We start from the raw sequence: 12271 nt of genomic DNA on the forward strand, positions 1-12271 counted from the left end.
TTATGCTCAGCGCAGCTAGGTTTCTGATACTGAGAGTGATTTCTTCGTGTAAATATTAAAATAGGCAAGACTTACTGGGTTTTATCGAACGAAAGCTGCCAATGTACGGTTGGTGATCGGGGCTTTTCCCTTGGTTCAGGCAAAAGAGAAAAAAAGCACACTTGTGAACGCACACACAGAGGAACCTTTGAATTAAGGATGGGCTGTGGGCATCATTTTGCCCCACCCCTAGGCCCGTTCTTTTAAGCCTCATGCAGCCGGCCTAAATCAGAACTAGGTTAGGCCTAGCCTGGCTGTCAGTGGGTCGGACATGGGCCTGCTCCAATGTATAATTTTATATAATATAATAATGGGAAAAACATATTGGTGGTTTTGTACATGATACATAGAGTGGTATACATTTTTTTTTTAAGGTTATTTGAGAAACCGCTCTAAGCGCAGAGACCTAGCTGCGCTGGCTTAACCTGCCGTACTTACAAGCTTCGCCCATGGGATTTGAACCTAGATAGGCCGTCTAGCCCCCCCACTAAGCCAAATCGCTTGGGTCCAGGTGGTACACACTCTTGTTTGTGTGGATCTAGCAACCAAATCGTGAATCTAACCATAGATATGTGTTTAGCATGGTTTAATTACAATGACAGAAAGCTCTATCATGTTTGATACACCATAAGATTTCATTTTGAAACTGCAAAAAATTAGCTGCTTACAATTCAAAAATAAAAGGTAATTTAGAAATTATATAAAACATTATATTTCAGTCAACTTGAAAACTTAGGATAAACTACTAAACATGATCCAAAACTTAGTTTTTTGCAGTAGTTATGGTGGTACAGTACCACCATAGAAGTACGAGAGCTGATCGTATGAAACGCTGGGTGACATTAACAAACAGAACCGCTAATCCCGTCTTGGCTGGGTCTCGCTTGAGCTGAGCTACAACGGGGCGGGATTAACGGTTCTGGCTGCTGGGTGATACGATCCGCACTCGTAGAAAGTACCCATAGTATATTGCTCAATATTATACTATAGAATATAATATATTTATCGAGTGCGATCGCTCGAAGACAGCCACACAACCCCCCCCCTCTCTCTCTCTCTCAACAATGGGTGCGACTAACATCGTCGGAATAAGGGCAGTTGCCCTCTCCTTTGCTCTCCTCGTCCTCATATCACATGGGAAGGCACAAGACCCAACCCCAATTCCATGGCCTGAGCAATTCCACTCCTTGCTCTACATGAACTCCACCGGCAAACTCCAAATCGTTGACCTATGGTATGATTGGCCCAACGGCAGGAACTTCAACATCATCCAGAACCAGCTCGGTAAGCTCCTCTATGACCTCGAGTGGACCAATGGCACCTCCTTCTACTACACCTTGGACGCCAACAAGGAGTGCAGAACCATGCACTTTGAGGTAGGGATCCTCCCAACCAACTGGCTTGATGGCGCAACCTATTTAGGTCAAGAGCATGTAGATGGGTTCCTGTGCAATGTGTGGACCAAGGTTGATTTCATTTGGTATTTTGAGGATGTTGTCACCAACAGGCCTGTTCATTGGATTTTCTTCACAGGTAGTGATCATATAATTCTTGTTATCTTTACTCTTTTTTCTTCTCTATCAATGACTTCTGATTGTTGGTATTCTGGTTTGCCATCTTATAATCCTTGTTATCTTTTTTTTTTGTGTGTGTGTTCTTTTAATTACGTCTGATTGTTGGTATTCTGGTTTGCCATCTTATAATTCTTGTTATGTTTTTTTTTGTGTGTGTGTGTTCTTTTAATTACGTCTGATTGTTGGTATTCTGGTTTGGCCTTTGTTTTGAAAATGGTGGTGGTGTAATCTTCTCAGGCATGTCTGCTCATGTGATGACATTTGAGGTTGGGGCTGTGCTGGAAGATGCAAAGTGGCAGGCCCCTGTTTATTGTTTTGATAAGGAGAGGGAAGAAATGGAAGTAAAAACGAGCCTGCACTCTGTGATCGATGAAGTTTCTATGAAGAATTTGGCACAGAAAAGTGGTGTCAAAGGCCTGTTGAATTACTCTGTTCTGTAAATGCACGGTCACCCTTTGTGGGGTTCCCTAAAATTCCATAAATGATCAGTGTAGCTTCGTTTTTTTCCCCATTTCTGTTGATGAAATACTCTTTCTTTCCCTCATGGCTTTGTGTGTGTGTTTGTCCTTCTATCAGAACAAGTTTTAGTAATCCTTGTAGTAAGGCGTAATGCTCTTCAGATAAGGGATGGAACATGATACATGTTCATCACAGGGGATAATCACTCTGAAGTGCTTTTGATTACTTTTTCAACTACCCAATGGTACGGTTGTATAACTGGTGGGGGTCTGCCTAACCTAGCTTGCCTATCACAAAAAAAGTACTTTTTCAACTATAGATACAACTGTGAAGCTCGTCCATGAAAGAATGTGCAACAATGGTTTTGCAGTTTTGGAAAACAGATAGATCCAAAGCACATATATACACTCATACGGCAGGAAAACAGACCATTGACAAATAAACAAATTGCAAAGAGAGAAAAAAGATCATCTCCTGTCCATAGAAGATGGTGGTTGACTTGATTCTTGAAACTCTTTGGAGCTACACCTGCAATTCGGTTTATAGGTTCAAGTTAGATGATTTTATGAACACAAGTGCCCAGAACTGAAAGAACTGCTTAACAGAGAACATTCCTTTTGGAGTAATCAGGAGGAAACCTACCTTGCTTTCATTACCAGTTCTTCTGTCGTAGTTCCAATGATCTCATTGGCACGCTGAAGTCCGACAGAATAAATTTTTCCAACTGAATCCTGAAATGTGCAGAATTTTCAATTGTTAGGAAGCCAAAGCAGACAAAACCCAGCATACCATCATATGAAAATAGGCTAATATCGTAAAATATCAAGTCAGATGCATCTCAGAAGATCTAAAACAGTGAATTTTAGTTTAATATGCTGCTTTCTTTTCTTTTTGGGCTGCTAATGTGAAACTCACCCGACCAACAATCCCAAGCTTCTCTAACTTCTTAACCGCATCATCCACTTCAAAATTACATTTAAGACCAAACTCTGAATCGATGAGTTCTTCACACCGCATATCAAGACCCTAGGAATAAATAATTCAAGTTGTAAGAAAACATGACCTGGGGAGATAAGGTTTGTCAAGAAAACATGCAAAAGACTAGTATCATTAGCCTGAGATACCTGTTTTGTTGCTTTACCCTGTTCCATCAAAATAAAGAATGCTATAATCACCTCCTTCACCTAATTAAACATCACAAAAAAAGTTATTACAAAATTAGATTTCCTTGTAAATGAAAAACAAGACAGTTGTTTCCTTTGTGAAAAAGATACAGTACAGCGATAAAAGTAACAAATATAATACTTACTTCCTGCTGTATAACATCATCACACAAATGCAGAAGGGTTCCTCTCCCACTATCTAACTGTTTGTCATACATTGATTTTGTGATCAAGTTCTGGTATGTTGCCATATTTTGTTGGAACCTGAAAGGGTGTATGGATACTCAAAATATCCACAAAATGAAAAACTGACTAATGCAAAATGAACTTTTAATCACACACACACACACACACACACACACACACACACACACACACACACACACACACACACACACACACACACACACACACAGAGAGAGAGAGAGAGAGAGAGAGAGAGAGAGAGAGAGAGAGAGAGATGTTACATCGAAGGTACATCTTAAAATATGCATGATGGTACATGATTAGCTTATGATTCAGCAAATTGTTTCACTTTATGTATGATAAAACAATTATTCCAGTAACAATGTGATCTCTCAATCCTTTGGAGCTCCCAAGTATAACAAATAAAACAGGAAATTCATCTGAAAGAGATAAAGAAGCTGAAAGACAATTCAAAGATCAACTAATATTGGTTCCACAGAACACACTAAAGACTAGATCAAAACCCATTTTGTCAATGGAAAACTTACGTGAAGTATATCTTGGCACAGTAACCCACAAGTCCAGAAAAAATAGCAATTATAACCCAAATATCAGCTTTAGGCATTTCAAGTGAGCTAACAAGGGCAACCTGAAGGGAAACAGCAAATTAGTTCACACTAAGAAATGCAGGGAAAAAAAGATGCAAAATCAAAACAGAAACTAATCTGCCTGATTATATGAAAAGACTGACCAGACCCAAGACCGCAGAAATGATAAACTTGACCCAGTCCATAGGGGTCAAGCTTGGATTTTTTTTCTCTGGCTGCAAAAAAGATTCTACTCGTTTACAGCTATAGAATCAAATACAGAATATTTAAGGTTATGCCTTGAAGAACAATCCTCTTTTCATAATATCACTTGCTGAAACTCACCAGAACCAGCTCCATATCAGCCATAGGGATATTTTTAAAATGCTTGATGTGAATTCCACGATCATCATGGCCCCTCTTACTTGCAGGCCTAATAACAAGAACATTCAGATTAAACTAACCTGCACTTAATCGTGCCTGTGTATCTTACCTACAGATAAGAATATATATCAACGGAACTGATTTACAGCCATCATCAAATAGACTAGCTGACCGTCTGAGAAGAAATATTCTCCAGCATGGAAATATTGTACCTCATACATGAAAAGTTGGAACACATTTTGTTGTTGGAAACACACTAATGAGATAATACAGTAATCACCTGTAGACTACAATCATCCTATCAAAAGTTGGCTCTTGAATAGTGATCTTGCTCAGCAAGTTTTTGAAGCTGAAAATGCACATAACAGAGTTCAAATAAGTGAACTGAAAATGAATTGCTGAAATATGTGCTTTATTAGCAAATTAAAATTACTTGATAACACGAAACAACAAGAACATAGATGGAACATCACTGTTTAGAATCATACCTCAGTTCCATGTTCTCAATTCGAATTCGTTCAACATACAGGTCATCATTCTCTGATTGCCCGCTTATTTCATCAGTTTTCTTCAGATCTTTTGGTAATCCTTGCCTAGGCCTTCCAGATAGTAACCTTTGTAATCTATAAACATGAGACAAATAATACACCATATAAAGCTTGAATCTCTCTTTTAAAGATAACAAGTACTTAAATGGACTGTCAGGAATCTTACTATGACAGACAGCTTACCTAGTAACGCCCAGGAGCCAAGCCCATATACGGGAAATGATCATATCCAATTTCTCCATGACAAAGTAGTCACTTGTGCGATCAATCCCAATTCCCCGATGAAAAACTATATACTTCAGACAAGAACACAGGCAATACAGAAAACAATATTATATCAAACTTACCATCACAAAAACAAAGACTATTACTACATCATTGCAGATGAAGAGCATAGATAGGTAGATTATAAAGTTACAGCTATCTCATGTAGAGGTGGCTGATAACTACAGAAAAAGAATGCACTTGTTTCCCATATCAAAACTACGTAAAAATGCAAGTGACAAGATTAGCTTATTCTACAATTTTGAAAAAAATAAATTAGGAAATAAAATCTCTACAGTCAAATATGAAATGCTATTATGTCGAATTTTACTTTTTACTTTGGCATCATATGCAATTCCTTTTTTCTCAGTGAAGTTGAGCCTATAGCACGACTGCACATTTAGTTGGAATAAATTCGAATAAACTGTATGTCAAAGAGATGGCATTAGACTATTATATACAGTGCAGAATTTGAAAAACAATTAAAAAAAAAATCTAAACGCCATTAACTGATCCCAGGCCGTATATAAATTCAAGACTTGACTATGAAAAAAATGTACACTGAACATCAAGTGGGTCAAAATTATAAGGCCTAAGGTGTCACCCTGGAAAATAGACATAGATGTTGTAGATATAGAGAATATACTAATCAGACAGAATGGTGTATTCAATTAACCAAGAAAGGATTTGACTGCAGACTATTCAAATTTCAAGGGGCAAAAGGCAGAAAATCTGTAGACTACTTGAGGTGAAACATTACTACCTTGTTTGAAAACTCTGGAAGGTTATCATGAGGATGCTCAGCAAAAAACCTTGATAAAAGCTTGCTGTCCAGCTGCATACCCAAAAGATCCAGCAAAATCTCAACATTGAGAAAATGGAAGGGACACAAGAGAGAGAGAGATGATTAAAAAAACAACGGTATAGATATATAGGCAATGCAAATGGACAGGAAGTAAGAACCTTTGATTTATCAACTGAAATGGGAAGATTCAGAAGATATTGCCCCGACTGGGCAATCTCTATTTCCTCATCAGTAACAATCTTGAAATTACTTTTGTCCATGACCTGCAAAACAACATCTACAAGTTGACATAAGTCAACTCCATAACTAGGATAACATGAGCAATAAAAAATCCATTACTTTAATTAGACATGGCTCCAAAATAATCAAAAGCAACTTACTAAACATAGCTACTGACTTTTGATTTTTGACAAATGAAAAAATCTGGACTCTAAAGAAAATAAAGGCTGATTAATGACTGGGACTTGGCACAGATCGAAGGGGCTGAGCCAACTAAGCCCATGAAACTCAAGTCTTATGTGGCTTGGCCAAGCAAAGCTACAGACGTGATCAAATCACCTGAGGCTTGGCTACTTGCCCAACCAGATCAAAACTCAAACCAAGACTCAGGTGACTAGGCTGTGTACTGGAAGGCCTAAATGAGTCTACAATCCCAAGTCTGCAGAAAAAAAATTAAATGGGCCAATGAAGTCTGCAGGTTAAGTTCCAAGTCAATTGCAACTCTAGATTCTGGAACCAAAATTCAAATTAGACACCATGAACTTCTAGCTCTCAAACCAAATTACAATAAGTAACATGATACAAATCAAAGATCTCTAATAAATGATAAAAATCACAGAGCAATTAGAGACATAGTCAACTAGGAAGGGGAGCTGGTAATCCCTGTAGTCTAAATTTCATGATGTATTACTTTAGAAAAGCCTACTAATGTATACAAAAACTACAAGAGCTCAACCACACCTACCACAATGGAGAAATGCAAGTCTCCTGTAGCTCACACAGTCTAGCAAATTCAATTCATGACCATACAAAGTATCAAATAGCAAAATATCAGGGATATCAACTTCAGTGTGAATTATATTATCAAGAAAAGCTAGAAGAGCCTTCAAGTACATGCAAAAGATCAAAACTAACACCAGCTAACACCAACATTTGTCCTAAGTGAAATTCCAACACTGAAGCTTTTCTCATCCTGCATTTATATATCAAGGTCACCTGCAAGTCATAAAATTTTCATATCATTGTAGCTAGAACATCCTTAAGGAAGCATGACAGATTAAAACCATTCTGAGCAAAGAGACAGATACACTACAACAAGGTAACCTGAGGTTTGAAGGATGTTGGTGTGTGAGGATTTTATTATTTTCTTCCTTTTATTGGCTGGGGAATTGAGAGAGGGAAGGTGGAGCAAACACCTTATGAAGTTATGAAGCAAGCCTTGCAAAAATAGTTGCTTGCGGCATTGACATCCTTACCCAAACTGCCTTTCAGGTAACAGAGAGACCAAAGAACTCAACTGCGCATACTTCAAACTACAAGATCCCCATCTTAAGCAATTTTTCAAACTAAAGTATCACCTGGATCTAGGATCGACATCACAATGCAGCTGATGCCAGGTACGTTGCACTTTTTGCCCAATACACAGACTGCAATTCAGACATGATGGGCCAACATATTTTATCTAAAATATTTTTAATTTTTATATTATTTTATCTAAAATATTTTAATTTTTATATCCAGAAAATATTTTTAATGTTATTACATAAAGAGCTTTTTCATGATCGTCAAGCCAAAACCAAACCTTTCCTTATCCCATTTTCCAAAATCTTCCCTGCCTTTTTGTCAGCCATGGCAAAACCATCCTTAAGGCAACTACACGTCACATGAAGGAAAAGTGCATTTGTCCTAACATTTTCAAATGTAAGGATGATTTTGGAAAATCAAATAAGGTAGGGATGTTTTGGGGTATAGTCCATAAGGTAGGGACGATTATGAAAAAAACTCTTTACAATAAAACACATGCACCAATCATATACTGCAATGGATTGTTGACATAGACCAACTAACTAAGCACCAAATTCTTCTATTTTTTCCTAATTCTATGTTAGTGGGTACCATAAACTTGTTGGGATCATAATTGTACATAGCTGATGGTTGGTTATATTCAATCTCCACAGCGCAACTCACTTGGAAACAATGAGATTTCTGAGAGTGGAACCCATGCACATCTACATCAAGTGAGATGGTGATAGAATATAACATCGTATATACAATCATGATGAAGCTTTCCAGGTGCAGGCATAGCAAAGCTGTTGAATTCAACCAAATAAACTACTCACAACCCTCATATGCCATTTAGGCACAACATTAATAATTTAACATAGTAAATCATTAGATTCAGTCCTTTGCAGATGCAAATTTATTCGAGACAACAATTCAAACATATCATAACTTGTTGCATCCCAATTCAAATATAAATTGTCAAAAAAATGTCACAAATATAAGAAGCTAACCTGAAACAGATAGTTCAAGAATTTCAGTTCAAGTTCATCAATCTCTTTGGGGGATAAATTCTGCTGCTCCAATTTCTGAGCTCCGTGCAGGGGATCGAACAGAGAGTGCAGTTGCTGCAAGATCACCGAAAACCCCCCATCAAATGCTCTTAATCAAGAGAGAAATCCCCATCAAACAACCCCAGAAAAAAAGAATAAATTATAATTCGTTGAAAATGAAGATGATCACCATCAAATCCTCGAATTGCAGAAAATACCAAGCACGAATCATATACTCAACCCTCTTGCAGAGCTTCAAGAACTCCACGCGATCATCGCAACGTTCTGCAAGAGAAAACTGAGATCCTAAGACCCTCTGGAGATAGAAAAAATGTCAATTCCAAATTTCCAATACAAACTACAAAAAAACAATTTGCATTCATTGGAAAAGAAACCACAGAGGCATCCACATTCTGATCTTTAAAAAGCAAAAAAAATCCGAGTTGAAAAGGAGGGAAAGAAGAAATTCTCACGAAAACGCGAAAACGAATCATACCCAAGAGATTAGCCAACGTCATGATAAGGTTGGGCTTGAGAATAGGAACGACGGATTCCCGCTTGAGACAGATGACGTCCTTCACCTTGCTCGCCATGAGAGAGATTAACGAAGCCTAAACTTCTCACAGAGAAGAATACGAAGAAAAAAAGGAGGAAGGAATCGTAGGAATTTCCATCCCGGGAGAGGAATCGAAGCGTTTGCTTTGCTTAGGGAGAGGGTGGCGGACAAGATTCTCTCTCTCTCTCTCTCTCTCTCTCTCTCTCTCTCTTAGTGGTGTCGGACCTGTCGGTTGGTCTTTTAACGGATCTTTGAAAAAGTAACGGCTCATGATCTTGAAAAGAATTCAGGTTATAATGGGTATTGTGTATCGGGTCGGATACGATCTGGATCCGGATATGATCTTCAAAAGGGTTGCCTCCTTCTACTTTGGGTTCGGACACTACAGGTGTGAATCATCCAATTTGAGTAAGTCATGAACATCTGATGGGAAAGTGTTGGCTGATGTTGATTGGCTCTTGGATAAGGACCCAAACATGATCCAGATAAAATTTATAGGATGAAGATTCGGCTTTTGTATAATCAGCACATATTTGGGTCAATTATATGTAGGATCCACAGTGTTTTTTGTTTTTTATTTTTTAATTCTTGATAATCTGACTCTATGAATGTGATATGCATGATTTGTTTGGCCACTAAGGGTGTTTAGATTGTTGTATCCTAATGTATGAGCAGGTTTTTCTGGCAACTTGAAAAGTGATGTCAATAAACGCACTAAAACTTTTTCAATTTAAAGAACATATTTTTTGCTTGTAAAAATATTATCTTAAAGGTCAACCCCTATCAAATCAACGATGTTGAACACATCTATCGCATCAGATTGAGTCGAAACAACTTGCATCCATCAGACTGAGTTGATTCTCTCTCTCTCTCTCTCTCTCTCTCTCTCTCTCTATATATATATATATATATATATATATATATAGAGAGAGAGAGAGAGAGAGAGAGAGAGAGAGAGGGTAGTAGCTGCCTACCACATATTTAGCTTACTGTCAGCCTACCATGGCTTTTGAAGGTTTTTTCTTAAATCAGTTCGTACAAATGTGTTCTACATGCTTGATTTTATAGAAATCAACTCTTGAATGGTTTGATTCCAACATGCAGGAAGGTTTTTATAAGGTTTAAAAATCAACGGTCTAAGATTTTCATTAACAGTAAAGGCTTAAACAATTATATTTTTTATCAAAAAAATATAATTCAAGTGTAGTTCCTTTGCAAATCGACCACCAAACACATATGCAAGGTCAGATAAAAAACAACGCTCCAGGTAGGCTGGTGGTAGGCAGCTGCCACTTTTCATATATATATATATATATATATATATATATATATATATATATATATATATATATATATAGAGAGAGAGAGAGAGAGAGAGAGAGAGAGAGAGAGAGGCACACCTGTAGAAAAAGATAAGGTGATTTTGTATCATGACATCATCCGATGATATACACTCTTGTTTGTACGAATCTAACCACCAAATGGTAGATCTAATTGTAGAGATGTATTTAGCATGGTTTATTTACTATGATAAAAGATTTTATCATGTCTAATACATTATAAGATCCTATTTTGAAATAGTGAAAACCAAAGGCTCACAATTCAAGAAAAAAAGGTAGTTGAGAAATGTTATAAAACATCATATTTCAGTTAACTTTAATACATAAAATCAATAAATATATCATATTAAACATAATCCAAAGGTTAGATTTTGCATTTGGAGCTTAGATCTAAATCAAGTGTGGACCACCACAAGTTATATATGTGCATGTATATATGAATAATGGGTACGTGCTAAATGAAACATGCTAAATGAGGTTTTTTGCTCTTCCAATGTTTTTTTTTCAGTTCCAACCCCATAAATGTGTTGGGCATGGTTGATTTACAAGGAATCCACACCTGGATCTTGTATTTTTGATGAAAAAAATGATATTTGGAACCTAAAAAGTTTACAAAGATTTTGGACCGTTGATTTTTCAAAAACATTATAAAAACCCACTCATGTGTCTGAATCAAAAACTTCAAGAGCTGATCCCTATAAAATAAAGTACATAGATCACATCAGTAAGGTCAGAATTTAAAAATAAAACAAAAAAACCTGCAAAACTCATTTAGCATATTGCATTTATCACTACCCATTATATATATATATAGGTGGTAAAGGCCTACTGCCAGCCTACCATTCTTTGAAAGGCTTTTTCTATTTTTTTCCTAAAATCTGACCATATAGATGTTATCTACATGCTGGATTTTGTAAGAATCTACTCTTGGATCATCCTTTCCAACATGCAGATAGTTTTTTATAAGATTTAAAAATTGATGGTTTATAAATTTTAAAAATATTAAATGCTTAAAAATCATGGTTTTTATAAAAAAAAAACATGATCCTGAAAACACCTATTTAATAGTGGTAGGCTGCCGGTAGGCTCAAAACGTACTAGGTAGCTACCACTTTTCATATATATATATATATATATATATATATATATATATATATATATATATATATATATATATATATATATATATATATATTTTACACTCTTATTTGCATGAGTAAATAGCTGCCAAATATGGGAACTAACCATGGAGATGTGTTCATCATAATGCATTTACCATCTTATTGTGTTTAATCATCTCTAATGCATCATTAGATTCAGTTTTCCAAGTGGCATAAAAAATAATGGCTCATACTGTGTATCAAAATATCACCAATTTTTTCTCACTGATTCAAACAGAAAGCTAGCTATACGGAAAAAAGCTGAATTGCATTATTAACCACCTCCTTTTAACAAAACAGGTCTCAATTATATATATATATAAAAGGCAAGCTGGGGTTAGGCAGACCCTACAAGATATCTCTTAAGCCCCGTGTTGCAGAGGGAATCGAACCTGGGCTTCAGCTTGGCACAGGACCCCGCTTACCACATGGGATAACACCTCAGTGGTAAACAGGTCTCAACCCGCGGGCTGACCACTTGTTTATAAAGACACACCCACGGGATGGGACAGCCTGGCCCGTGCCAAGTCTATTTTGAACCGAGCTACCCAGCCCTATCGTGATGTGCGGCCCTGCATGTCTGCCATGGTTGCTGCATGACAGCTTTGAAGCTAATTATCCCCAAGTTTTTGGATCTCCTTATCCAACCGAAGA

The 12271-nt window shown here is 37.0% G+C and overlaps 2 protein-coding genes across 2 annotated transcripts; one reads left to right on the plus strand and one right to left on the minus strand.

Annotated features, from left to right (window-relative positions):
- The first annotated feature begins 1095 nt into the window (after positions 1-1095).
- Positions 1096-2175, plus strand: LOC149840361 (uncharacterized protein At4g14100-like). The gene is made up of 2 exons (XM_090004409.1): positions 1096-1572; positions 1851-2175. Exons 1-2 carry the CDS (start codon positions 1104-1106, stop codon positions 2051-2053), a joined length of 672 nt encoding a protein of 223 aa, XP_089860535.1. The 5' UTR covers positions 1096-1103; the 3' UTR covers positions 2054-2175.
- A 535-nt stretch (positions 2176-2710) lies between these two features.
- Positions 2711-9154, minus strand: LOC149840362 (uncharacterized). Its single transcript, XM_090005056.1, has 15 exons — positions 9058-9154; positions 8752-8846; positions 8523-8636; positions 6168-6272; positions 5968-6039; positions 5124-5236; positions 4881-5015; positions 4673-4741; positions 4354-4441; positions 4173-4244; positions 3970-4070; positions 3382-3499; positions 3197-3256; positions 2988-3098; positions 2711-2803 (listed from the first exon to the last, which is right to left on the minus strand). The coding sequence occupies exons 1-15, from the start codon at positions 9152-9154 to the stop codon at positions 2711-2713; spliced, it is 1443 nt and encodes a 480-aa protein (XP_089861182.1).
- Positions 9155-12271: the final 3117 nt, after the last annotated feature.

This window comes from Nuphar pumila, chromosome 4, assembly GCF_984573655.1.
Source record: "Nuphar pumila chromosome 4, dmNupPumi1.hap1.1, whole genome shotgun sequence".
Taxonomy (NCBI): domain Eukaryota; kingdom Viridiplantae; phylum Streptophyta; class Magnoliopsida; order Nymphaeales; family Nymphaeaceae; genus Nuphar; species Nuphar pumila.

Coding starts and splice junctions, on each gene's coding strand:
- LOC149840361 (XM_090004409.1), top strand. CDS start 1,104: ATGGGTGCGACTAACATCGTCGGAATAAGGGCAGTTGCCCTCTCCTTT. Junction 1,573..1,850: donor TCATTGGATTTTCTTCACAG/GTAGTGATCATA, acceptor TAATCTTCTCAG/GCATGTCTGCTCATGTGATG.
- LOC149840362 (XM_090005056.1), bottom strand. CDS start 9,154: ATGGCGAGCAAGGTGAAGGACGTCATCTGTCTCAAGCGGGAATCCGTC. Junction 4,245..4,353: donor CTGATATGGAGCTGGTTCTG/GTGAGTTTCAGC, acceptor TCTTTTTTGCAG/CCAGAGAAAAAAAATCCAAG. Junction 3,257..3,381: donor ATGATGTTATACAGCAGGAA/GTAAGTATTATA, acceptor ATGTTTAATTAG/GTGAAGGAGGTGATTATAGC.